This window comes from Buteo buteo, chromosome 19 (assembly GCF_964188355.1).
Source record: "Buteo buteo chromosome 19, bButBut1.hap1.1, whole genome shotgun sequence".
Taxonomy (NCBI): domain Eukaryota; kingdom Metazoa; phylum Chordata; class Aves; order Accipitriformes; family Accipitridae; genus Buteo; species Buteo buteo.
Window position 1 is genome coordinate 19424448 of NC_134189.1, and position 27213 is coordinate 19451660.

General features: G+C 38.2%; 1 protein-coding gene across 1 annotated transcript in view; it reads left to right on the plus strand.

Moving 5' to 3' along the window:
* The window catches only part of GYS2 (glycogen synthase 2), a 46761-nt gene that overhangs the window by 13146 nt on the left and 6402 nt on the right, over window positions 1–27213 (plus strand). Inside the window, exons 4-11 of the mRNA XM_075050919.1 lie at window positions 93–278; window positions 11120–11264; window positions 16497–16614; window positions 17017–17137; window positions 20229–20335; window positions 23585–23644; window positions 24293–24371; window positions 25022–25135. Coding sequence (XP_074907020.1) covers window positions 93–278; window positions 11120–11264; window positions 16497–16614; window positions 17017–17137; window positions 20229–20335; window positions 23585–23644; window positions 24293–24371; window positions 25022–25135 — 930 coding nt within the window. The remainder of the gene's footprint in view (window positions 1–92; window positions 279–11119; window positions 11265–16496; window positions 16615–17016; window positions 17138–20228; window positions 20336–23584; window positions 23645–24292; window positions 24372–25021; window positions 25136–27213) is intronic.

The window sequence follows — 27213 nt, forward strand, 5'->3', positions numbered from 1 at the left end:
ACAGAAGGCAGCATGAAAAAAAAAAGGTTCTGGGGCTGGATGATGAGCAGGATAATGTGTGTTTCATGTATGTTCTTTCTAATTATTTTCAGCTTTCCTGTCAGTTTGATGACAAGCCCAACATAATTGCCCACTTCCATGAGTGGCAGGCAGGAGTGGGCTTAATACTGTCTCGATCTCAGAAACTTCCTGTTGCCACAATTTTTACTACCCATGCGACTCTGCTTGGGAGATACCTGTGTGCAGCCAGTATAGATTTTTACAACAATCTTGACCAGGTAAGAGACATTTTTCTCATTCCTTCTTTTTTCAGCTAAACAGCTCCTGGCCTCTTTTCTGTATACTGTGCTACACCATATATTGTAGTTTCTGTCTTGTGTGATCACTTATTATTGACCCACAGCTGAGTGATAGGTTGTCAGTTCCAGAGCACAAGAAATGCTATTTGTAAGACCATGAGGTGTCTAGGCATGAGTGCCTTTGTCTCTGTGTCATCTGACAGGTCTTAAAGCTCAGTGGAGTCTAGAATACTTGCACTACCTTCAGTGAACTTTGATTTACCAGATTTGCACTGCAGAGCACTGAAACTCATTCAGCCTCCAGTCAAGTCAGTGCCTTAGCCCAATCCACTGATATACAGAGTGTTATTGTAGCAGTATGGGATTGCCAACAGAGATTCTTAACCTTCTTTTCAATGGTTTGGGACATTGTTCAAAAGCAAGGGGAGTTACAGGCTCAGACTGCAAGTCAAGTGTCCTTGAGAATCTTCCCCTTTGTGTTCACGAAAGCCATCCATTGCTTGAGTTGATTGCTATGGTTTGGGAATTACTGTTAGCAGCATGAGTAACCAGTGAATGTAAAACCTCTTCAGCTGTAGTCATCATCTGACTCTTCAGGTGCAGCCTCACAGCACTCTTTCTTAATGAAAGGCAGTATAAAAAACAGCTGGTAGCCCTCCCCTTGCTGAAATTACCCTGGAATTCCATTAATTTTTTTTCTCTTCTTCTTTCCCCAGCCTACTTCTTAATTCTTGCAAGTCATAATAAGTCCTTCTGCTTTCAAAGTTTTCAGGTTAGGCTTAATTTGTAAGTGGCAAATATAGGAAATATTTTCTAAGTTCAAAAGACCACATCTGTTTCTTGGAATTTTTGTAAACTGTCTAGTGGTTTTGGTTTTCAGTGTTCTCTTTCCACACAAAGCATTAACACAAACCAATATTTCAAGGACCCAGACGTCTTTAGCACTGCCTTCACCAGACGTGCCTTATATGATCTGGGATTTCTAATAAGGTTACAGACAAACTGAGTTCAAGAGATTTTTGCATTCTAGCACTTATTGAGGGTAGAGGTAGTTAAAAGGCTGAAACAACTGCCTTACTGTCCATGCATTTCCTTGGCTAAAATCATTGAAGAAAAGTACTTAGCTGGCAGTTTTCAACTGGATGTTTGAAACTTGACACACTGTGGAACAATGTCTTCCAAAGACAAGGCCCAAGCAGTAGCATGCTACTGGCCTTTTTCAGAAGCACAGAATAGACTGCCATTCTCTTGTACTTCAAGGAAACAGTCATTCACCTTTCTCCTCTTACTCCTCCTTTTTTTTTTTGTTTTCTTTCTCACCAAAGGCAGCTACTGAATCTCCTGAACACATTAAGAGTAAAAGACTGTCTCTGCTCATTTACTCCTATGCATAAAGGTTACAGCATGGTAGTGTGTAGGGGGAATTCTCTCTGCCCAGTATGAGGTAACTAACATAGGTGGTTACTCCTTCTAGGCTCCCTATATCATCAGTGGAGTTACACTGGCCTCTTCACAATCAGTGTAAGGCAAACATCCTCAGATTACCATCTGAAAGATCTGCCTCCATCACCTAGGAAAACTAGTCTCCTAAATTAGCTACATTTGTTAGGTGCATTAATGAGGCAGCATGAATAACCCAGTCAAGCTGTCAGACCCAAGTTTCAGGAGTCTAGACATTCCTACTCCCTCATATTCTCCTTATGTGTATATATGAAAAATCTAGCTTTAAAGTCACATTAAATTATTTTTCTCTAGATAGAGCTAGATTGAAAGAACTAAAACCATGCAGTTTCAAGTTTAACACTTGAGAAAGTGGGGACTTTTCAGCAGTAACTTTATTCATTCACCCTTGCATTCTTACAGATAATTTGTTAGTAAAGAACCCATAGTAAAAAAAAAGGGGGGGGGGCATTTAAAATGAGAAATTAGAGTTTAAAAAAAAAAAAAAGAGAATGCCGAATGTTTTACAAACTGGTGCTAAAATTACTATGTCAGAGCCTTTCCTTCCTTTTGTAAAGGAAATTCTAAAAGAAATTTGGTTTGTTTTGTATTCTGGGTAATTTGGTGAGCTACAAGTGGTCTGGCAAAATAGTTTGCTTTTCTCAAAAGCAACTTTTTTTTCCCTTCTTGATAACTTTGGGGGCCTCACCCTTTTCTGTGTACTCAAAAGAAGAAGTAATGATCTTACATCTGAGCAGACTTACAGATTTTAATATATTTATATTCTAGTCACAGTATTAATATAATTTTTACTGTTCACACATGACATGGCCAACTTCATGTGACAAGGTACTGTCCATCCTTCTGCAAAGCTTCACAAATCCCATTGGAAACTTATCAGCTACATCACAAATACAGAAATTTCTATTCAGATTTTATTCTAAGAATATATGGAATGAAACATATGTATCAGTTTAAAGTATTATTATAAACTGCTGTAAATAATATTTAAGGGAGGAAACGTGGATTTCTAGACCATAATGCTTTATGCCCTCTGTGGAGAGATTGACATTTAAAGGTACTAATAGAGGAAATGATGCCAAGCTGTTACACTACTGTTTGACATGCCTATAGGGTGCTAAAGCTCATCCTGGCAAAGCTGACTTTTAGTAAGAGATCAGATATCTTAATGAGGGCTCCTTTGGCTGTAAAAGGGTCAACGTGGCACAAAAGTCAGTTGAGAAACATGAGAAGTTGATCTAGAATACAGTAATTAAATGATACAGATAGCGAGGTATTCAGAAGCTATTCTTGTTGCTGTCTTCTAGTAGTAAACTATTAAAGTCAAACATGCAATTTGTCCAGTGAATAAGATTCTCCAGGGCTTCCTAATGTTTAATCTTTGGATGAGACAATATATTTTTAGGGTGTGTCATCCCCTCCTACCCCAAAGTATAATAGCTGGTTTTCCTGTTTCAGTGCTATTGCATAATTTTATTCCTTTGAAGCATAATAATAATTGACTTTAAGTTCTCACTTTTGATCAGCATTTCATGGTTAGAACACAATTTCCACCAGCTTTAAGCACAGTAACTGAGATAGGTGGGAAAGATGCAACTGTAGTATGTGCTGTGCCAGATATCACAGAAAAATGGTTGCAGCACAAAAGGAAAGGGTATGGCCTAATTGTGCCTAGAGACAATCAGGCATGTACAGATCCTACAGAGAAAAGAGGAAACCTCATGTTCCCTTTTCTAGTCCCCAACACAGTCCACAAAAAGCTGGCTTAGAACCCATGCTAGAGGGCTCTACTCAGCCCTCTGAGGCCAAGCACTTTTCTGCAGTGTTGAAGGATTTAACAATGGGATCCACAGGCAAAACCACGACATGATTGCTTGATGATAAAAGATATTTACCTGGCATCTTCACAGTCCTCTCTCTCCTTTCACAGTGCGCTGGGTGTGTGGGACCACTGTGCTGTTCCTCACCATAATATTTCCTTTTAGCCCTGACACTGTAACACACTCAGCTTGTTCTCCACTGTCCATCAGCCTTGCACGCTCTGCACACACACATGCATGCATGCGCACATGGCCACACAATGTGGCACTCTTCCATGCAGTGTTAAACCACTCCTGTAGATAAGCAGGACCAGAAGACACAGATGAGTTGAAAGATCTCTTTTAAAAATGTAAAGGATTACTGAGATTTTCTCTATTTCTCTGTATTCCACAGTGAGAAAATGCCACTTTAATTTACCTTCCTAGCAAAGTTCAATAGGTGCCACTTGGCATAAGTATAGAAGGTACAAATGTATTCCCTGAAGTAAGCCAGTGAGGTCAGTAGTTTTAGACCAGAGAATACTTTGGCCAGAGTCCCAACCTATTTGGAGTGAACATCAATACCAGTGATCAGGCAAAGATCTGTACAGTGCAGGGTGGCTGACATTTTCTCTAGCACTTCTATGAACAAAAAACCCAAGTGATCAGCCCCTGTCAGGTGATAAAACTGGAAGGGAAGGTTCCATGTGGTCTTCTGATAGCCCTCACGAACACTGAACCTGCGAAAATTTGACCTTCAGCCTTACTAGTCTTTTGGGGAAAGGGAAGAATGATTTCATGAAGGATTGCCACACTGTGATGCATGATTCTTTATGGACTCCATAAATCATGTAGAGGCCTCGACTGTAGGCTAACAAAACTCTTTGTTTCGTGAGCTGAGGGCACATGTCAGCCTGTAAGCTGTAAGAGGACATTTTCTGGGGGACTGAAAACCTAGTCAATGTAGTAGATCAGAGCTGTAGATTGCTGGAAGAAAGGAGGATGCACTACGGATGTAAGACTGTGATGTTGTCTGACTCCTGACCTCTTCCTAAGCCATCTGCTCTTTGCCTCAGTCAGACAGCATACTGGTTCTTATACAACATTACTATATGAGATTATACAATTCTTATATTCTTACAGTCTTAACTCAGTTCATCTGGACTGGGAGAAATTTAGCTGCCTCTGCTCCAGTGGAAACCTGGGTGTTAAACTCTTAACAGTTTGCACAGGAGCATAGCAAACATCAGAACTAACTGTTGTGTCCTCAGCAGCATCTAACAAACAGATGGGCTGTGTTTGAGCTAAGGAACCCGGAGGCACTAACCATATAACAGCTATTCAGTGTATGGTTTATTTTCTAGATTTACATTTAAATCACTCTGATACTGGAGAAAGGAAAGGAAGGAAAACAAAAAGAACAAAACAGAAGGTGACTTGCACAGTAACTGCTAGTGTGTGATTTTTTTATTTACTTTTAAGCATCTGAAGAACCCTGGGTAAATGGCTGGGCCAGGGACTGCTAACTGTACCTACAGGTTACTTACTTGAACCCTTCCAAAGTCAACCCTTTCTAATTTCAGTAACAAGCAGGGTATGCTATGAGCTTAATTCCCAACAGAAATATTATCATAGATTTAACTATGCTTAAGAAATTTTGTAGATCTAAGTAGTCTAACCAGCAATGCATTTTTTTCCCATTGTCCCCATGTCCAGTGTAGCTTTTACACCAGTGAGAGTAAGGTTACGTTTGTTGCTAAAATAAACTGAACCAAAATAGCTAATCCAGAAGGTAGGAAGTTTTGTGAAAAAAGTTCTGAGCCTGTGGAGCCTTTTTCTCTTCAGGAGGAACTGACTTCTCAGCTGAAGATCAAGAATATTAATCTTTTATTGCTTTCCCCATTGTTTAAGGGGACTGGCTTGTTTAGGGTTTTTTTTGGTTGGTTGGTTGGGGTTTTTTTGGTCTCATTTCACCCCTCTAGGGTTTGAAATAGACCAACACCTTTCATAAATTGACTGAGAGACACTGATGATCCAGGCTAGTTCATAGGTGAATAGCCAGTTGTATTGGGAATAGTCTTTTTTGGCAAATGATCTAACCTGGAATTTAATCTGAGAGGTGACTATCTGAAATGGTTTTGTGGACCACTGGCCCAGCATAATGGAGAAGTTTGTAAGGTTCAGCCTCTGATGCTTCTTTCTAAAAAATCACCTTGAGTTATAATGGAAAAAGTGCTCTAAGGAGAAGAAAAAAAATTAGCCTCATTCTTCATTGGCTTTTTCCTTATAGCATGTTGCCCTGCCAATGTGTAACACTTTTATTTAGACCAAGCAACATTCTACATTTGGCTCATACAAGTGCAGCTGAATCTAGTTTGCAAAGTGGTGGAGAATTTTATCCCAAGAAGTCTAAAACGAAAAGTACTAAAAATCCCAATGAAAATGAGTAATCAAGAACTTTTATGCTGACAATATAGGATCACAAGCTCTCATTTCATTTAGTACACTACTGTGAACGGCTGCCACTGAGCTCACTGTTATGCAAAGCTGATCCTCTTTGTTAGTAGAGCAGCTAATGGAAATCTGATTTAAGCCAGGAAGTGTAAATTTCATTCTTTTTTGGCATGGCAGAGCTATACCAGAATGAAAGTTCTATCTGCACAAGGTAACAATCAATGGGTGTTAAATTTGACGTAAACTGGATTTGAAAAAGAGTAATTCTTACATAATTCAGACAATGGGAGCAGTGAGATTATGCTAGAAGTGAGGATCGTTCCATTCTACCTTTTGGGAATTTGCATTTCAGGCCTATCTCTGCTCCTGATTCCACTGCAGAATCACCTTGTGAACTTGAATGCACCACTATTTTTAAAGACCAGAAGAGATAATTTCATTCTCTGCCTAAAATCCTCAGCTAAAAATTCATGCATCAAAACTATATCTTTTATTTGAGATACAAACTGCTTACAAAAATATTACCCATTCTTGAGGTAAGGTTCAAGTGGTGAGGGGAATCTATATCATTTATGCAAAGGTGACACAAAGTTACTTATTATCAAAACTACGTATTTTAATTCCAGTTTGAATTTGTCTTGGTTTAACTTCTGTTGGCTTTTATCATACTTTTTTTTTCTTCTTTATGAAAGCATAGTCTAGTATCAGTATCTGGACATTGTATGCAGACTGTGACAAATAATTTATCTGTTTTTCAGGAAAGTATTTACATAGGTAGCATAGTCTTTCCTCCTTTTCCACTCTCAAATATTCTTCTTGTGCTTTTGTAAATCGTTTGCAATTTGTATTTTTCATTTTGAAGTAGGAATGTCTGATTTGGATTTATTACTTCAGTGACTGTTCACTGTTTCCAAGAGAAACATAGTACTAGTATCCCATAACTGCTTGATATTCTCTTCTTTATGCATTCAAAGATCGTCTTAGCTTCTTCAACAGAATGTCATACTGGGAGGTTCATTGATTACCTACTGTGCCCCCTAACATGCTAAATTTTAAGACATGAATGAAATGTTATGCTCATCACATGGATCCATAGAAAGGACAGAAATGAGCTGAAATTTTTCCTCAGAATTGCATTGCAGCAAATGCAAGTTTTACTCCAAAGCATTATGCCTGCGGAACACCTTCTTGTTTTGCTTTGAAATTAGAGTGGCCTTATAAGGGAGGCATTTTCTCCTCTAATTCTTGCCATTATGTAAATTCTAATAATCTGCTTGGTTTCTAACAGTCAGAGTCAGAGGGGTTCCTCACTGGGAGTAGCAGTGGAATATTTACAGGGAAGTGACTACTGAAGTCAGTCTTTAAAAGTCACTGAGGGAGGAAGCAGTTGGACTTAATGATCTTAAGGGTCTAAATGATTCTATAAACAGTTAATCCGACTTAGATCTGTTTTTCTCTTGATGCAGCTTTCATTTGTGGCTTTTCTAGTGTTCCCATTTGCTGATAACGGCAAACAAACAAAAGTAAGCATGACGCACTTTACAGGTATTTTGCTCTGCTCTTGCTGAACGTGAACACTATGGAACATAGTCCAGAGGTGCCTGAGCTAGCATGGACAAGTGTTCAGACAGCAGAGCCAATTGCTGAGCAGAAACATTGGTTTGGGGGTGAAGAGCAAACTAGCTGCACTGGTGTTCTGCTTCTTTTTGGCATATTGGCTCAACACAGTGCCATGCCCCATGATGCCTCTAGTTCTGGGGCTAATACTGTCACAGCAAGCTCTGCTTGTCTTTGCACAGTACTGTGTGGACTAAATTTGTCTCCTGCACTGTCTCATCAATTAAGTTCCATTTAACCTGCCCTTCAACTTGTCTAAGGCTTATTTTCTGAAGTCACTTATCTAGCCTGCTCTGAAGTGCGCAATGAGGTTTCCTACTCCACACTATTAATGAGGTCAAAGGTCAAGATCTTGCTTTACCAGTTGGTAGAGGAAACTGCTGGAGAGCGAGAGCAAATGAAATGTGAGAACTCTGTGACCTTGGTTTACACTTGCTAATAGACATGGAATTGTGTACCTTTGAAAAAGCATGCCAAAAGTCATGCAAGCATGTGCAAAATAAAATATTTCCCATTTCCAGAAGATGAAAAAATGAATAGCAATAAAGAAATAAACATCATTATGTGTATGTGTTAAATGTGTAAACTGCTTTTGTGCAATCAAAGAAAAAAGCTGGCAAGAAATAAGCCATAGTGCTTTGAACAATCCTTTTGTGAACCTTTTTCCCAGTAGTGTTGGAGGGAGTGTTTATCTACAGTTAGTGAACGTGTCCCAAATTTAGTTTTTAATTACATTTTGTAAAGAACCCATTCTTGGTGAGAAAGGGAAAAGAGAACAAAAACCTTTTAAAGTTTGGCCAGCTATTTGTTTGCTAGTGATTTTTAAATTATTTTTAATACAAAGTCAGATGTATTTGGAAAAACTTCTATAGTTTTGACTGTGCAGTGGTACCCCATCCCATTGGTGTGTTTGCCCAGCATGCTAAAGAACTGTCCCATTTTGTATCTTTGGTACACAGAATCGTTGAACAATCATAATGATTTTTGGCTTTGTTACTGTTCAATATGCAGCTTCCTACCTTGTTTATAACATGTAATTAAGATTTCTGCTTTGAAGAACGTATCTGTGATTTTCTTAAGAGCTGTTTTGCAGCATTTATCAGTGGTATGTGTATGCTCCAGAAACATTAATTAATTAGTTTACCACACTCATATGAGGGGAGGTAGCTACATCATGTGTAGCGTTCGCTACATATCAAGGTGCCACGCTTAGATCACTGGTCGGCCCGGACCAGGGAAAGAGACAGATAACACACACAGTGTGAGCGCCAACTTCCGCCTTTTATTGTGCAGTTAATTCCTTTTATACTAACAAGGGGAGGTGGGGTTACAGGTACATCACAAGGCTGCGACTAACCCTCTAACTTTCCGTGACATCGCGAGATCTTCCGAACACAGACCCCTACAATCATGCACATTTTTTTAGGGAAGCTTTTACTGGAGTTAGCAGTACCAAGTACTTTATAACCTCAGAGCATAGGTCCAGTGGATTTCAGATGTAGATGTGAATGCTCAACACTTCAACAGATCAGACTCAAAGATATCAAGGTAGTCTCCCAGAAAAGGAGGAATACACAGTTAAGAACTGCATGTGAGTCAGTTTAGGGTAAGCGAAGCATTGTGTTAGAGATCTGTGGCACTCAAAGGAGTCAAATTAATTCACTTTTATTTTTCTCTTCCTCTACCCTCCTGCTCTGTGCTTTTTCTACCATTCAACCTCTGTGACAAATGAGATGTATGTTCCAGAGAAAAGATCTTCTTTTGTGACACAGTTGTATTTCATGCATCAAAATTCTCATGGGGAATGCAGTAAATACAATATATCATGATACAACTGAAAAATGGTATCATAATGTATAGCATATTATGTGGTAAAGCATATTTCCTAGCTTTTCTGAAAATATCTTTGGCAAGCTTAGAAACTCTTGACATACAGAATCATCAATACCAAAAGAAAGCATCTAGTTTCTCTAGGACTTTTTAGCCAAGATTTTTCAAGACTCCTTTTTTGATCACATTAGGGTGGCATTTTCAACTAATATCGTGGAAGCCACTTTCCCACCAGCAGCATAGCACCACTGCAAAATTAGAGTGCTCAGTGGATAAAAGCACCTAAGTTTCTTAGCAAAACAGTTGTAAGATATCTATATCTACGTATATATATATATACCTGAGTAAAAATGAAAAATTATTTGCTTAAATCTTGTTCCCTGAAATGGTTCACATTTGCTGAAATTTCTTAAAACATGTTCTATACCAACCTTAAGCGTGTACTCAGCATGAGAAGTCGTGGCCTAAATAGCTTTACTTCTGGCTAAGTTCTAAAGTACTAGAAGCAACTAGCCATGGCAAAGGTCAGAGTGTCCTAACTATAGAAAGTGCTGTCTGCCCAGCCTATAATAATGGTTAAATCTATTATGGTCAATGAAGTTACAGAGTCAAATGCAATCAAAATCAGACTGTGCACCTAGCATTAGGCATTGATAATGACAGAGCTCATTGAGAGTCATTGTCACTCTCCATGTAACTCACACAGTCTATTTGGTGCCCATGCTGTTGACCTTAGGAGGTCAACGCTTCTGTTCCCAGAAGTGAAACATCATGTAAGACTAAGAGGATTGTAATGTAATTGTAATCATTGGCACACCATTAGCATTATTCTTTTTTAGATTACATTGTAGCAATTTTGCAGTAGACATCATTATTGAACATTCGAACCCTTAAGCATGGGTTCAATAGGTATTGTGCATTTTCTTCCCATGAGGATAACATAAGCTCAGTTAAAAAAGGGGTAGCTGCAAGGTTTAGAGGTGATTTAGAAGTACTTTGGTTTGGGGGATTGTCTTATCTAGCAGTTTAACTTACATCTGCCTCTAAAAATTAGTGGAGTTCAAATAAAGTAAAGGGAGCAGCAAATAACAGTGGTGGAGTTGGAGAAAGAACATCTCTGAGTATAAGAAAATATCTCATTTACTATTTTCTTTGTTCCCTTGGGATTTGTGACCGAGTCCTTACATCCAATCTCTCCACCACAGCTCCATTTCTCTTTTGCCTACTCATGATTCCCACCATTCTACGTAATCCCCAGGTTCTCTCCTCATCCCCATTCCTTTTTTCTTCTCTCCCCTATACCTTCAGTGACCAGCAACTTCCCTGCTCTCCCAAGTTTTGCAACAAGCCCAGGCAAGATGGAGCATGGCATATTGCCAGCCAGCAGGCCAAATAGCACAGATCCTTACCTTTCATGGGATCATTAATCTAGGTCTCCTTCCAATGCAGAGCTGCCATTTTTTCACAAATATGCAGGAACTGAGACCTCTCTTGCTCCTTCAAGCTCTTTGAAGTCGATAAAATGGTTCAAAAACCAGAAAGACAAGCCAATCGCATGATTCTTATTCCATGGGGAAATCAAGCTTAAGAGAGACCTTTGTGGTAATAAGTCTGATGAGCATATCACACAGGTGTCTTTTTTGTTTTATTACTTAACAGTTTGACATTGACAAGGAAGCGGGAGAGAGACAGATTTACCATCGGTACTGTATGGAACGGGCATCTGTACATTGTGCCCATGTGTTTACCACAGTCTCACAGATAACAGCTATAGAAGCAGAACATATGCTTAAAAGAAATCCTGGTAAGACCTGAATTGTTTTCTTATTATATTTCTTCCAAGTACCTACATTTCCTCAGACTGAATGAAAATAATAGAGACAGGTATACAAACATGAAGAGCAAGGATACATGCATAGATATGTCTGGCTACACTACAAAGAATAACCAATTTTAAAAAGAAGAGTGAAGATAATATCACTTGAAAAACATTCTAGTAGCATATGTAATCCAGAAGAAATCAGGTTCAGCACCTTTTAATAAATGCTTTCAGTACCATTTCAGGAGAGCATTAGTTTAACTCCATGGATGTTAGGCTTTCTTTGCAAGGACATCTCAGCTTCAGGAGTTTTGTCTATAGCAGGGTTTCCAGTGATGGTAATGTATTCAGGTCAACTGACAAAAGCAGAAGCTGGAACCTTTGTAATACATTTCACCAGCTTTTACAGTGTGAGATTTGTTGCTTTGCTAGAGGTGAGTGATATATTCTTTTAGAAATGTAGCAAAAAGTTTCATATGCAAAACAGAATGTTGGATGAGTTTTGCTTTCCAGTGCTAATGCTGGTTTTCTTTACTTAATATTGAAAGAGGTGAGAAGGCAAAAAACAAACTGTAAATCAATACAGTTTGTTTCCCTGTATCTCTCACAGCTAGGAGTAGCAGTGTGGTTGTGGTCATCATGATCTTGGGACCTAACCATGATAAGTTTCATAGATAGATATAATATTTTTTATTAGACCAACCAGTACAGTTTGAAAAAATAGTCAAGATATGTGCCCAAGAGTTTGTCTGATTTTCCCCTTTGTATTCGTCTCATAAAATATGGAACTTACCAACAAACCTTGTTGTGTTCCATGCATGGAGTTTGAATAAGGTCATGAACCCAGTTTGATGTGTCATTAAAGTTCTCTTTAAATCAGCACAGTGCTTTGTAAGGACAAGCCACAGTATTCCATCTGCAGGTAAGCATCATCGGGGAAAAACTGCACAACAATTTTGAGACTATTTAGGTGTGTTCACAGTTTGGTTGATTGTTTTAAGTATAGCAATGCTCAAATGACTTCGAGTTTTTTTGGTTTGCTTATTCTTTGTAGATTTTCTTTTTAGGTGAATCCCAGTGCTAATTATAGTTTGGGACTGTTATTCCTGTTAACTTCAATGCTTCAAGCCACATTGTGGTTCATGCATCAGGATAAAAGAGTTGTCCATTGGATCCTTTGCCTCATTCCTGACTAACTGTCAATAGGATGATGAACTTAGAAGTTTTTTTCCTTTTTGTTTAAAACATGAAAGCCACATCTTAAAAGTAGTTTAAGTGTTCCGTCATCTAAGCTGGGATATCTCTGAAAGGTCTTGGTTTTTACCAAGTGCAGAGCACTTGACCTCTGAGAATCAGACTTTTGAAGCTGCTTTATATTGGCATGAGGCTTCTCCCCACTCTTGAAAATCATAGTTTATGTTTTAAGATTTTAGGAGACTGAAAAGAGTCTGAGTGGGAGAGAAAATCTGCAGACTGCTCACAGATAGAATGTCAGTTGAAGCTGAAGAGAATTCTATGCACAGAGATTCATAGGCCTGAGCTTTTTTTCATTATTCTTGCAGCTTTGAAGAAACCAAGTAAATATATTTAATGTTTGGGTTAAAAAATTGTTGACATATCATGCTTCATGTTGACAGAGCTAGAAAGAAATTCAATAGGAATTGGTACCCCAAATCCTAGGAGACAATTCTAAGTGGAAAATATATTCTGATGGGAATAAGTACTTTAATAGTTTCTTTGAATCTTAGACCACAACTAAACTGTGTAGAAGTCTATTCTCACACTATTTATTCTCTCTGAAGTTGTGAAATCAACATAGACATTGGCTGTTCAGAAAGGTCAGCAATCCTTCAGTAGATCATTAAGCTTGAATTCTGCAAAAGAACATGAATACTGAAAGAATGTGTACACTTCTCAATCCACTTTAAAAATAAACTTTTAAAAAGGGAATGCAGAATTGGCACAATTAACTTTTATTTGCATTAGAATTTATTGAGAGGTAAACTTTGTAACAAAGTTGTTAACTAAAAATAACTGAGGAAATGTGTTTAGAGCAGTCTTTGCTACTTCTCATTAACATTAAACTTGGATTATAATTTAAATTGTAAATCTTATCACTTGGAAAAGCCCCTTTAAAAGTCAGTAGACTCGATTGCATAGAGAGCTTTTGCACCAGGACAAAGGCCGATTTGCCAGTCTAAACCTGGCAGAATGACTGCTTGCATTACACTGATTTCACTTGCTGCTGTTGTTAATTGATCAATAATTTATCAAACTATATTTGTTAAAAGCTTGAGTATCTGATGTTGAACCTGTTTGCTTTGGCGTATCATGCAAGATTCTGTCAGTGATCATGTTATATTCCTGTGATTTGGAAACTGATATTATGGGATTTCTAATATTTTCATTCAGGTATAAAACCTGTTTCTCACTAGCAGTAGAGAAGACTTTGAATCAAAATTCCAAGAGACTTAGGTATCAGTTAAGATCTAGATCTAGACTTCCTATCTGTATATATTTGATCAAAATCATAGAAGCAAACTCTGAAGAAGTATGAGTCAACCCTGAATCTTAGTGGGCATGGTGGTGTTGGGTTGACAGTTGGACTTGATGATCTTAAAGGTCGTTTCCAACCTTAACAATTTTATGATTCTTAGTAACTTACCAACAGAAAACAGCACACTGTGCTATTATTACTTAAATCAATGCCAGTTTATATCCTATAAATACAGAAGTCAAATAATTCTAATGTGACCTACTTGGGACAATTTTAAAACAAAAATGTCATTAAATCATTAAACAACAAAAAACCCAAACCGCTTAAAATAGGAACAAAGCTCTCTTTCATCACTCCTTCCCTAGGGCAAGGGCACATTGCCTCACACATATTCAAAATATTATTGTATGTTGAGCAGAAATAGTGAACTGAGTGCTTTGGGCTACCATGTCTGTTCTGTATCTCAAAGGCTTCAATAAGAGATGGATTGAGCCCTAATCCTGATGAAAAGGTAAATGAAGCTGGAGTTGAATCAAAGAACATGGGAGTAGGTTATATACAGGCTGATGATGATGGGTGAGTGTCCAAAACTCCCTGATAAATAAATGCAAAAGAGTGGATGGAAACTGGTCAGAAATACCCAGTCAAGGATTCTTACTTTATTGGGAAGAGCTTGAAATTGTTACAGTCTCAAAGCTATGTCTTGCATGAGCTAGTTCTTCCATGCTGAACAAGAAGCAGGTCAGAGGAAGGAGAAGATACATTGTTGGTGAAGACAGAAATGGAGGGTGTTTCTGCTCTGTTGGGTCCTCCACTCATATGCGGCCACACAGGTCTTTGTTCAGAGCAGCTCCTAGTGCTGGGCAGCAGAAGATAAGAACTCAAGTTTTCTTGTCAGGCCCACCAAGACTCTCCTTTCTTGACACTGAGAACCAAATCCTAAGGAACTAACAAGTAAAGATTTCCTAGTAAAGGCTGGTCTTTAGTTTTAAATGTAGTATTTCATCACAGATCCATCAAAATTTTTGGTATTTCATGGTTACCAATAAAGGTTATACTTTTATCTACTGCTGTTTAACCTGGAGAGTCTCAAAGCACTTTACAAGATAAAGATTAATCAGAGATCACTTACCTGGCAGAGAAATCCTTCTCTGGTAAAGTAGACTGTAAATTTCAAGGAAGTCGTTAAAAATGGCCATGGCATTTGCATGGAAAATGTCAGGCAAGTATATTGGACAGCATATGGAGAACTGATTGTACTTATTTTAAGGTCACCTTGATATGTAATCAACCAAAGGAACCATAGATGTTTTAAAGACATCTCCATAAGCCTCTCCAGAAATAACAGACAGTTTTGTATTAGGTCAGATGCTTAATGCTAGACATGCAAACCTCTGCTTTTGGGGGAAGGGATGGGAAACCCTGAATGTCAGGCATCCTTGACTGAAAGACCACAATAGAAGTAACATTCAAGTCCTGTATCACTGGCAAGCAAGAGACTGTATCTCCATCAGTAAACCTGATGTATGGGGGGAGTTAATCATGTGCACTGAGAACAAAGGAGATGCTATTTTGTTTGTATGAACCATGTGTGGAGGGAATGATATCTTACTGAAGGTCCTTTGGATGATGCATAGAACTTTTAAAATTACTACAGTTAATGGTTGTGGTTACTAGACACCTGATGACACTTGCCAGGAGAACAAGCATTAAATCGGCACCAGTGCATCCTCTAATATAGCATTTCTTGCTTCTTTGAAGATTCTTTGTATTTGAAGAATCTCTGGTATCATAAATTAGTATAGGTCTATTTAAGTCAGTTGTGTTACTATGAAATACATCTGCTGAGGAACTGGCCTTCCCTTTCATTCCTATACATGGATTTCATAAGCCAACTCAAAGAAAAGAAAATGGCATTCTTTCCATTTACTTCAACTAGATTTAGGGCAAGCCTTTAAACAGCTGCTGTGATCTACCAGAAAGGTGAAGAGTGACTGAATTTCAGTGTTGGTTGGAACAAGCTATGTCTATCCTCTGTGTATATTCTATAACTCTACCTTAGAAGATACTGGAAATGAAAAAAAAATTAATTGTAAGATGCTTTGGAATCCTTGAGGAGAGCAGCCATAAAAGTGTAAAGCATACTATTCTGTGGCTATTTTTAGGAGAAATCCAACAGATTACTGAAAGGTGGTCTTTTTAAAAAAAGTTTCTTATATTCTCCCTTTTCTGGTAAATCTTCAGAAATCTTGACAGAACAGACCTCTTCTGTGCCATGCAGGAAACAAGTGCATAATACAGCACAGTTTCTGCTTTCATGAGCTTTCAATCTATAGTAATAAAGCAGGCAACAGTGATACAAGAATAAAGAGCATATTGCACAAAAAACATATGGCTAAATGGAGACATTACTTAAGTCTTGACAGTACAAAAGGGCATGGGGAGACCTCAGTGTTCAGCAGGGTCTATGCTAATGTTGAGTACAGGTCAAAATGGTACAAAGCCACTTCAATGCTGTAGACAGTGGAGTGCCCCATGCAATAGCTTTGTGGAGTAAGCTGGTGGAGACCATTGTGTTAGACAGTGCTGTTCTCTATGCATGAGTAATAAGGATACCTAACCTGTTCACATACTGACAACTGAAAGACACGTTGGTTCTTTCCTTAAAGATTTCTCTGACTCTGAAGATGTCTACCTCTGCCTTTTCTCTGCTTTTCCAGATGTTGTCACCCCAAATGGCTTGAACATTAAGAAATTTTCAGCAATGCATGAGTTTCAGAATTTGCATTCCATGTACAAGGCTAGGATCCAAGAGTTCATTCGAGGTCATTTCTATGGGTATGCTTTTACTTTTCAAAAATTAGCAATGGTTGTCCAACACTATTTAAAGCAAGAACCAAAGCAGGAAGACTAACATGTACTTCATAGAGAAGTCGAAATGTTACCAACTTATACAAATATCTGTCTGGGATTTCTCAGTCAGAAGATAAATGAATTTTAGACACTGGTTCTAACTCTGCTTAATAGATTGTGGGATCAGGCAGAAGGTATTGATTTTTTCATCATTTACCCAAGATGCAGTTTATCCGATTAAGATAGTCAATTTGAAGAACAGCAGAAAAGCCTCACTTTCATTATTTTCCTGGGATAATAAATTGCTCCAGAATAGAAAGCTGTTGTGTGTTTTGTTTGATTATATCTTGAGAAATAGTTTGTGCTTGTCTGTTTGCTTGGTTTCAGCCACCTTGACTTCAGTCTTGAGAAGACCTTATTTTTCTTCATTGCTGGGAGATATGAGTTTTCCAACAAAGGAGCTGATATGTTTCTAGAAGCCTTATCAAGATTAAACTTTTTGCTTAGGGTAAGAAATCTTCTGCAAATCCAGATAACATAGAGCCTATGCTCAAATTTACCATACTATGGAAGTCACCTGCAACAATTTCCATGCCATACTTTGGTTTATAGGAAAATAGTTGTGGGATATTCAGTTTTCATAAAGCTCTCTCCCTGAGTCATCAGAGTATATAACAATCTCGGACTGCTTAAAAATAATTGAATACGTAGTTCAAGAAGTTAATCCGTGGTTACCTCCCTTGTTTTCAGAGAAAAATACTGAAAATATGATTCAAGAATTTACCCTGGCGGTTTACACATTAGAAGGAAAAAAAAAGTCCTTTAATGATGCAATTTAAAAAAATATTTTTAAGCAAATTGCTTAATTCATTAGGACCTGACAATATTCTTTTAAATCTTTGAGTACTATTATCACATTGGATGGGAATCTTGCTTTAAAATTCACAGTGTGGCAGTGGCCTGATGAATAAGCATGGGGAAGCTGCTTACTCCTCCATGCTTCTGTTTCCTCAGGTACAAAATAAGTGCAATGTTTCTAAATGCCTTTATGGAATACTTTAATGAAGATAAGGCCTAGGCCTTGTCATGATCAAAGAGCAGAGAACTTGCCACCTACAAATGAGATCACTGAAAATGTCTCTAGATGTGTCCCAAAGACTGGTACATTAGAGTGAAAAATAAAAAAAAATGCTAATCAGTTTTTAGTCATCTAGCAAGGATCAACTGGCTGTTGTCCCAGACTCTCTCTTTTGTACTCTGTCATTTAAATGATACAGAAAATCTGGATAAAAATCTTGATACTATATTGTCAGCAGGGCTGAAAAAATATTAATTTTCAAAGCCCTAAGTATACTTGTTCTACCACCACCTTGTCCTGGTTTCAGCTGGGATAGAGTTAATTTTCTTTCTAGTAGCTGGTATAGCGTTATCTTTTGGGTTCAGTATGAGAAGAATGTTGATAACTCACAGATGTTTTCAGTTGTTGCTAAGTAGTGTTTAGACTCAGTCAAGGATTTTTCAGCTTCTGATGCCCAGCCAGCAAGAAGGCTGGAGGGGCACAAGAATTTGGGAGGGGACACAGCCAGGGCAGCTGACCCAAACTGGCCAAAGGGATATTCCCTACCATGTGACATCATGCCCAGTATATAAACTGGGGGGAGTTGGCCTGGGGGGATCGCTGCTCAGGAACTAACTGGGCATTGGTCAGCAAGTGGTGAGCAATTGCATTGTGCATCACTTGTTTTGTATATTCCAATCCTATTATTATTATTGTCATTTTCCTATTGTTATTATTATCATTATTAGTTTCTTCCTTTCTGTTCTACTAAACTGTTCTTATCTCAACCCACAAGTTTTACTACTTTTTTTTTTTCTCCAATTCTCTCCCCCATCCCACTGGGTGAGGGGGAGTGAGTGAGCAGCTGCGTGGTGCTTAGCTATCAGCTGGGGTTAAACCACAACACACCTTTTACAAATACACCATTAGAGCCTGTGGACTTTCTGGAAATACTTAATCCATTCACTCACACAACAGATCCCCTCGCATAACTTAAGTGTTTCTTCCACAACTTTGCCAGACAACTGACTTTTGCTGTTTGGCAATGCTGTGCAACATCAGCTACCTGTTAATGGCATTTACATAGATATTAACTATGACTGCTGATAATGTGAAAGGTCTTATGCGGTAAGAGGGAATGAATTGCTTAAGCATTGATTGCAGCAATCTCTTATGGTTTCTAATGATTTATATGACATCAATGGCCAATGGATGGTCAAAGGAAACTGAGGCTAGTTTTCCAAAACTCTAGAACAGTATATTGGGACTTGTTTCTCCCATAAGCTGAGCCTAACTTTGTTGCATTACTGTTCCAATATGCATGCCAGCACCTGATTAGCTGTTCAAAGAACACTTGCTCTGTAATTATTTCAAGAGGTAATTCCATTGGGAACAGCAGAATACATGTACTACTTGTGAATCTGGGAACGATGCTGCTTCTTAAACAAGTCCCAGCCTGAACCTAAAAAATACATATCACTGAATGGAATTGTTTTATTTTATAGAGTCCTTTTCCTTTGCTACTTGAAAACCCTACTAACATTTTGGAAATGTAATATGAATGTTGGGACAGATTATTAATACACACAGAGATCATAGCATGATGGACTCGAACCTGCCTTGAAGAGAGGGAAGGGAAGAACCTTAAAATGATAGATGACTCCCATAGGTTATTTTATACTAGACATTTCCCTGTACCTCAATCTGAGAGAACACATGCTAGTAGCATGCATGTGTGTCTAAAGTTTAGAGTGGAGGCAATTCAAAATAATTTAATTTTTATAGCTCTGAACAGAGTTCACCCTTAGCTTTTCTTTAAATAGTTGCTGACAGGAGTACAACCTCATTCTGCTCCATGCAAGGAATCCCTCAGGGACCTGGTATTCTGACCTTCTTAGTGCACAGGAGAACCCAGCAAGTAAAACCATCTATAAGTAAAGGGTCAGATTTTACAGAAAATGCTTTTTGCCTTTGCAGTATCTGGATGTGAGACATGAGCGAGAAGTCACTTGCAGTTTTTTGTGTGTCTGGCAGGTTCTTTGCCAGGGGTTCAGGTAGATAGTGGTTGCTACCATGCCTCTTTCTGCCCATACAGGTGGGGCACTATTCCTGTAGAAAGTAGTTCTGCTTCCTGCTGTAGGGAATCCCTCACCCCATACCTGGGCATACCTTAGCTAGTAAACTAATTGCTGACTCCATTGAGCCAACATAGTTTGTGTTAGGTGAGAAAATATGTGTAGGATTTTTATTTTTTGTAGTTTATGTTCACATTGTAAGCCATGGCCTCTAAACCATGAGAAGTCAGGAAGATCTCTATTGCCCAAATTGGAATTGGGTGACACCTGTTTACCTGTATCTATCCTCAGGTATAGCTCTGACTTGACAAAAACTTCATAGCTAAAGGGAGACGTATAAGATCAGAGCCTTCCTGGACAAACAAACAAAGTGCACTGGCTTTTCCTATGACTAATTCTTAGTGTTGAAGTTGGTTGTGATACCTTGTAGTGAGATTTTTTTTCCTCTCCATCTTGTGTCCATGTAGGTTCATAAGACTGATGTTACAGTTGTTGTGTTCTTCATCATGCCAGCAAAGACAAACAATTTCAATGTGGAAACCTTGAAAGGACAAGCAGTCCGGAAACAGCTCTGGTAATTGCCATTCTCACTGAGGTCTTTGTACAGTGAATTGAGGAGACATGCAAAAGTTTCTGATGAAGAATAATGCTCTTTTTGCTTTGCTGAAATTGAGAATTGTGGGTAACTAGAATGTAGTTGTGGGAATGAAAGAGATAGGAATGAAAAATAAGGTCAAATATTTCTCTTTTTTTGTCCTAGGTTATTTTTTGTAAACTTGCCTTGCCATTCTTTGTAACAAGTTAGCAAATAGTACTTGTTTTGCAGTGGCAAAGTCAAAGGTTCTAGAAAATCCAGTGTTCTGGATGTCTTCTGACTGTTTCTGGTACTCCCTTTGGACATGCCATTTAGCTCCTACAAAATAAGGACCACCTGCTAATTTATCGGAGTGAGCTTCTCTGCCAGTGGTGGGAAAAAAGAAATTACTTGCACATCCTCTTTTATTTAGAGTTATGGAAATTGTACTGTCTAATCCAGCAGAATAACGGTTGGTACCAATTGTCTATCATTTTCTATATAGCCTACAATAAGCAATGGCCATACCCAAGCAGTGAAACTTACACCTATAAAGGGAAAATTGTCACAGCCCTTCTCAGTTTAACAGTTTTCATTTTACAACTTCCCAAACAAAAAAGCAAAGCACAGACAGACTTAACCTTCACCTCACTTTAACTGCTATGTGATTCTATATAGGAAAAGATATATGTTGTGAGGTACTTCTGAACAGAGAGACATGGCAAAACTGAAGGTTCAAATTCATAAAGAAAATCAGTAGTGGGTTATCAAGGATGAATTTTGTTTAAAAAAGTGAAAATGCCATTTCACTCAACATATTTACAGATTCATTATCTAAGCAGGGAAATGGAAATGTGTACCTTATCAGGTGGCTAGAGCAGTTAAACTCTGCTGCAGAAGTACGGAAGCTGGTCTGAAAGCTAAGGGACTAAAACCCACAAGACCTAGCTTCTGCTTTTATGCCTGTGTCTCCCTGTGTTTAACCTCTGTCTGATGCCATTTCTATATTTAAAAGATGATAGAAATCTATACAGCTTAGAGGTCTGTAGACGAAAGTCACTTTGTAAGAGAAGGATACTATTTTTCTTGTTATCTCATTAACTGCCTCCAGCAGATGATCTTTGGCTCAGTTTCTGGATAGCAGTAATCAAGTTGAAGTCTTTGATTAATGAATACTAAACTTGCACAAAAACAGTGACAGAAATAGTTTAACAAGGATCATTGAAATCATTTAGCTTTTGCAATATCTGGAAAAGAAGACAGGTATGAGAAATCTATCTACTCTCTAGATTATCTCTGGAGTCATTACACAACATCTTCTTGGGACTTACAGGAAACATTCTACCTGCTTACCATGCTGGAAACAGGTACCACAAATGTAGAGGTTGGAATTAATTGTCCAACTCTGGCTTCTTAAAAGTAATGCATCTGAGCTGCCTTCACTGCCAGTGGAGAGTGATGGTTCACTCCAAATGATGTTTCATCCTATACCACTTCAGGAAGTGTCTAAGATGAATGAAGGGAATCATCCTCTGAAACGGACTGTCACCCTCTGCAGATGTGTGGAGAATCTGTACAACTAGCTTAAACCGTAGATGGCTAAAGCAGAGTAATGTAGCCAGAGTTTTTAATGAGAACTCTGTACACAAGAACTGTAGGAAAATAATGTCAGTGCAGTGAGGAGCAGCCATAACTGCAACAAGTGCTTTTGGCCTCTGTTTTGTCTTTGATATAAAGTATGTAATGTTTGAATATAATACAACAGGTACATATTAAATAAATAATATATGGATATTAGGAAAGTTTAAATTAAATTAAATATGCAAAGGTTTTTCCATGTTGTATCTCTACTACATGGTTATTTCTCTGGTACTCAGTAATGCAGCCACAATAGTAACAGTAAAGGTAAACCTAAAGATGTGAAATCATGCAAAAAATGCTGCTTCCAGCTATTCTTCCCACTGTGCTCTGTGAAAAGCAAAAGACCCTCTGCATCATCATATGCAGCATTATCATGGTGATAATCTGGAGCTCCTGGATAAAACCACCTGATATCAGTATTACAAAATAATTTTAGATGATTTCAAGGATGCCACAGAAATTAAATACAAGAAGAGGTTGGCACTCATAAAGGAATAGACGATGGCTGATCTGGGATATAAAAATCCCTTGTTTCCTCTGCTTCTGAAAAAGCAGTCTATCCTATCTGGGTTAAGTTTTGGATATTTTGCATGGCATGAGTCTATGAAAATACAGTCATGAGGGGACAGGCTTGCTGGGATTTGGATCAATTTCATTTGACATTTAGCTGCTTTACAACTCATCCAAAATTAACTCATCCACTATTGTGTCTATAAGCAACTAAATACAGGTATGTGGATTCTCAGCTTGGTAAAGTTTAGGATTTCACTTAACAAGTTTTGTTGTAGCCCAAAGTATAATTCTTAGAAATCAGAAAGGCAGGAAGAGTTCCATGAAGTGGGCGTTTCACTCAAATTGAGAGTGCATTTGCTATTTTGACAACAGCACTTCCAGCTGTACTTTCAAGTTACTTCAACTAGGGGTAGGATAATATAAATGACTCTGCATTTAGAACAGTTGTTCACTGGAGTTCTTTCTTAGCTAAAATATAACATTTGTCTGGCATGGGCTTTATTATTAGCTTAAAACATGGCCTGAGCTTTCCAGGATGTTTTTGGTTTGCAAACTAATTTATGACAAACTACCTTTTAGTCTAATGCTTGTTTTCAAAAGTCTTTGAGTCAGGAAATAGGGCAGAAAGTGAAGGGATGCTTACTTTAAAATCCCCATTTGTTTAACTCTTATATTTTACGTCTTTCTACTAGGTCAAGAGAAATTGGAGACCTTTCAGTCTTGATTAGTGCCCAATGTTAATGATCATGTTTCTCTACGTAGAGTCATATATATGCTCTCTTTTTCATAGCTGAGATGAAAGTGTGGTCTACTGATGAGAGCAAAATATTAGAAGTAATCACTAGTGAGGTCTGTTCCTGGCTTTCACAGTGCATTCATCTTTGGATGCAGATCAAATCCTCAGTTGTGCTGAAATCCATCAGTACGGCTGCTGGCTGGATAAAAGAATTTTGAGAACCAGACCTTTATCTGCTTCTACCTTCTTGGTTCCATCAGTATATATGAAAGCACAATTTAATTTCCAACAGCAGGAATCTCTTTTATTCTTTGTCCTGGATTTTTCTGTTTTATGCATGTATTTATTTATTTTTCTAGGGACACTGCACAATCTGTGAAGGAAAAGTTTGGAAAGAAACTCTACAATGCCCTGCTAAAGTGAGTGTATAGGTTACTTCGCTCTGCCTTGCAGAACCACATATTCAGCTCGCTTACCTGTGGTGTTTCTGTGCTTCTACTCTTTGTGTAAGAAATTTTGACATCCATAGGAAGGGCATAGGAGAAGCGTATGGGACACTCTGTTCCATATACTTGTTACTTGTCAATAGGCAAATCACAGAGAAAAAATTTAAAGGTACTAGCATCCCATTGTGGAAAGAGTCTTAAGAGACATGGGGGATGTCTAAGTAACACAAAGGCTTACTCACTGTCAAAAATGAACTACTTCAGCTTAAAAAAGCACCAGTGACAAAGTAGTATGTATTAGTGGCTTAGTCATATCCTTTCAGAAGACAGTTGGAAGTGAATGACCCAAAGAATAGATGAGATGACTGGAACTTCAGCAAAAACAGGGTGTGTCTGAAAAACAGAAAAAAAATTCTTTAGCTTTGTTGGAAGCTAATTGAAAAGTCAGCAAGTGTATAGGAGAATAAAATGCTGGGAATATAGAAGGGCCATGAAAAGAAAGGAAAGATTCATGTTGATATCAGCAGACTTCAGATCAGACCTCGTTTGCTGTTTCTTCATCTTCTTTATACAACTGATAATAAGTCGTTTGGTAAAATAGGTTCTGTGTTGCCTCTGCAGAGGAGAAATTCCAGACTTGAACAAGATACTTGACCGAGATGATATAACCATTATGAAAAGAGCCATCTTTTCAACTCAGGTCAGAAAATGTATTATTTACACAAACATCTAGTATAAATTATAAATATGACTATGTACAAGGATTGTGTATGACCTATAGTGATATGCATGCATTGAAAAAGAAGTTTTCAGCAAATATACTTCTCATCAGTAACATTTAGACATCAGCTGTGAATGTTTTTAATGAGAGTATGACCTAAACTAATTCTTTTGGGGAATTCATGGATATTCCTCCAGTCACATGCAGGACACCAAAATTCCTAATTCTTTTCTTCTGCACCAAATGTGAACTTTGCATTGTTCCTGGACCCTGGATTCATCCATTTTTATTAAATATGTAAAACCAATCTCTTAAGGAGACATAACATTGACTAAAAACGTTTAAAATTAAATGGAAGGCCTTTCTAGAAGTTAGTACAAATATATTTATTTTGAGGTAAATGAAACAAGTCCTGTGACAGATTTTATAGTCTCATTTGTGTCCTTAGTTATATAGAAGACAACATTATATGATCATAACTTTCCTTTCTTACTTTAAAATGAAAGGGTAAAAACCTATTCACATTGATGACAAAATCTCCCACTGTCTTCCACTAACCTTAGAAAATGGTAACAGGACTCTTTGCCAACAGTTTTGTCTGGCTTATGGATTGCCTTTTCTCTCATCAGCGACACTGTCTGCCTCCAGTGACCACCCACAACATGATTGACGATGGCAATGATCCAATCCTCAATACCATCCGACGCATTGGCCTTTTCAATAATCGGACAGACAGAGTAAAGGTACATTCTGTCACTTTCATTTTAGATATAAAATGGAATTTCTTTAAACAGTCTCAGTCTGGATTGTTAGCATGCGGAGTGCAGTCAAATTCTTGTTAGGCAGAATAGACTACTTCTTCTGTCTTCCTCCCTTTCCAGGAATGACAACTAGTCACTTCACAGATATCCCCAGTTGCTGTTCAACCAAGTTAATTTCAAGTTAGAAATCTCATGTTAGGGAGTTGTTTGCATTGCTGCCTGCTGTACTCAATGAGGAGCTGCTACTCCTGAAATCCAGAAAGTGCCACAGGTCATTTGCACCCAGATGTAAAACTCTGTAACAGATTCATTTGCTTAAAACTGGAGGTCCAGTGTTTGAGCACAGACATTTCTGGAGTATTGGTTCATCTCTTAAGAACTGCACCCTGACACTCAGCATTTGCTGTAGAAGGTAATCAGGGCTTTGATCCTGAGCAGAAATACTTCCTGTTCATGCTGTGCTTATGTTTACGTTAACTGTTGAAGCTAAATGTATGTAAATAAATCTTTCCTTACTTCCATGTCTATCTTGCCAGGCCACAGAAATTATCAGCTCCCGCTTTCACTAGTCTGCCAAAGCTTTTTTTGGTCTGGCAATCTCTGGCATTCCCTCTGTTAACTATGACTATCTCATCATCTATCTATTCAAAGTAGAACCTAAAATTGCAAATTCCTCCTTGTCCAAACCTTTTTAAAGTCAGATCCATAGTATCTCTGACAATGACATATCACTTGTTCTCAGTGTTTTGGCTTTTAAATACATGACAATAACTGAGTAAACATTTTTCTCAACTTACTAGATGCTTTTTCCTGGCTTAACATATTCTCTGCTAAGTGTGTGTCTCCAATGAACTCTGAGAGCATAATATGGTAATAATATATTAGATGTAACAAAAGAAGGGTGGAAGGATGCACTGTATATAAATGTAATAAAAAATTCCTCAGAACTAACTGCTTGAAGTCCTTAGAAAGCAGATAGCATATAACGCTGCAGACACCTCTTCCTGCTTCTCGGCAGGCTTGGTTGGCTAAGTATATGTCAAGTTTGTACAAAACTGTCATTACCACTGGAAAATTACCTGCTGCATGAACAGGCTTAATACTTAATGAGCTGAATGTCATGGACAAATATTCTGTAAACTTCAAATGGAAAGTCATTTTGAGAGGTGTATGACATACCCATGCAGACACAGCTGGCATGTGAAAAATAGCCTCAGCAATTCCAATGGAAAATATTTGATTCACTAGGATCAAATAAGCTTGCATAATGAGTTTACAGCCCATTTACTGGTTGAATACAGTCATGCGTTGATTTACTCAAGTAAGTAGCATGACTATATTATTAAGAAAGGATAAAAGCATATGCTTGATGTGGAATAATGGCTGCAGTATGTTTATGCTGGCAAAAAAGCCCAGAGAAGATTAAACCCCTCCCTCACACTTCTTCCTCCCAAAGCTGGACAGCATACAAGGCACTTCTCTACTTAGCAGTGGAATATGGGGCAGTAACCCCAAGCCCTGCAGAGTCATGCAGATAAATTAGCTTGGGTCCTGAAAGTGGGACATTAGCCCTAATAAGCTTTGTCTTCCAGCAAGATCAGTTAGCCTAGGCACAGGATTGTGATGATGGGGCTGTAATAGGTCTGGTTTCAAAATTCTCAGTTCTTGAGAGATCCACTGAGTACCATAACCACTCCTATATTTCAGTTGGATGCTGTGAAACTCAGAAGTGCTGTATCCTCCTGACACCTCCTCTGGAACAAGATGTCCCAATATTCTGTAGCTTGGTATAGCAGACCAAGAGAACCAATTTAGTATTGCTAAATGCCACAGCCTTAGGCGTAATTCCCAATGCACATGGTCTTCTTTGATCAGCAAGGATAAAGCTGGAGACCTGTCCAGAAAAAGGGTTCTTTGTCAGTACTATTTCCAGGACAAGATGGTACACAGGCAGGATACATTTTAGTGTGGGAAGTGAATTAGGTAACAGATGGGTAGAGGAGATGTCCAGATAATTAGGAAAAAGACCAGAATGAAGAAATTTCTTAAGCTTATTGATC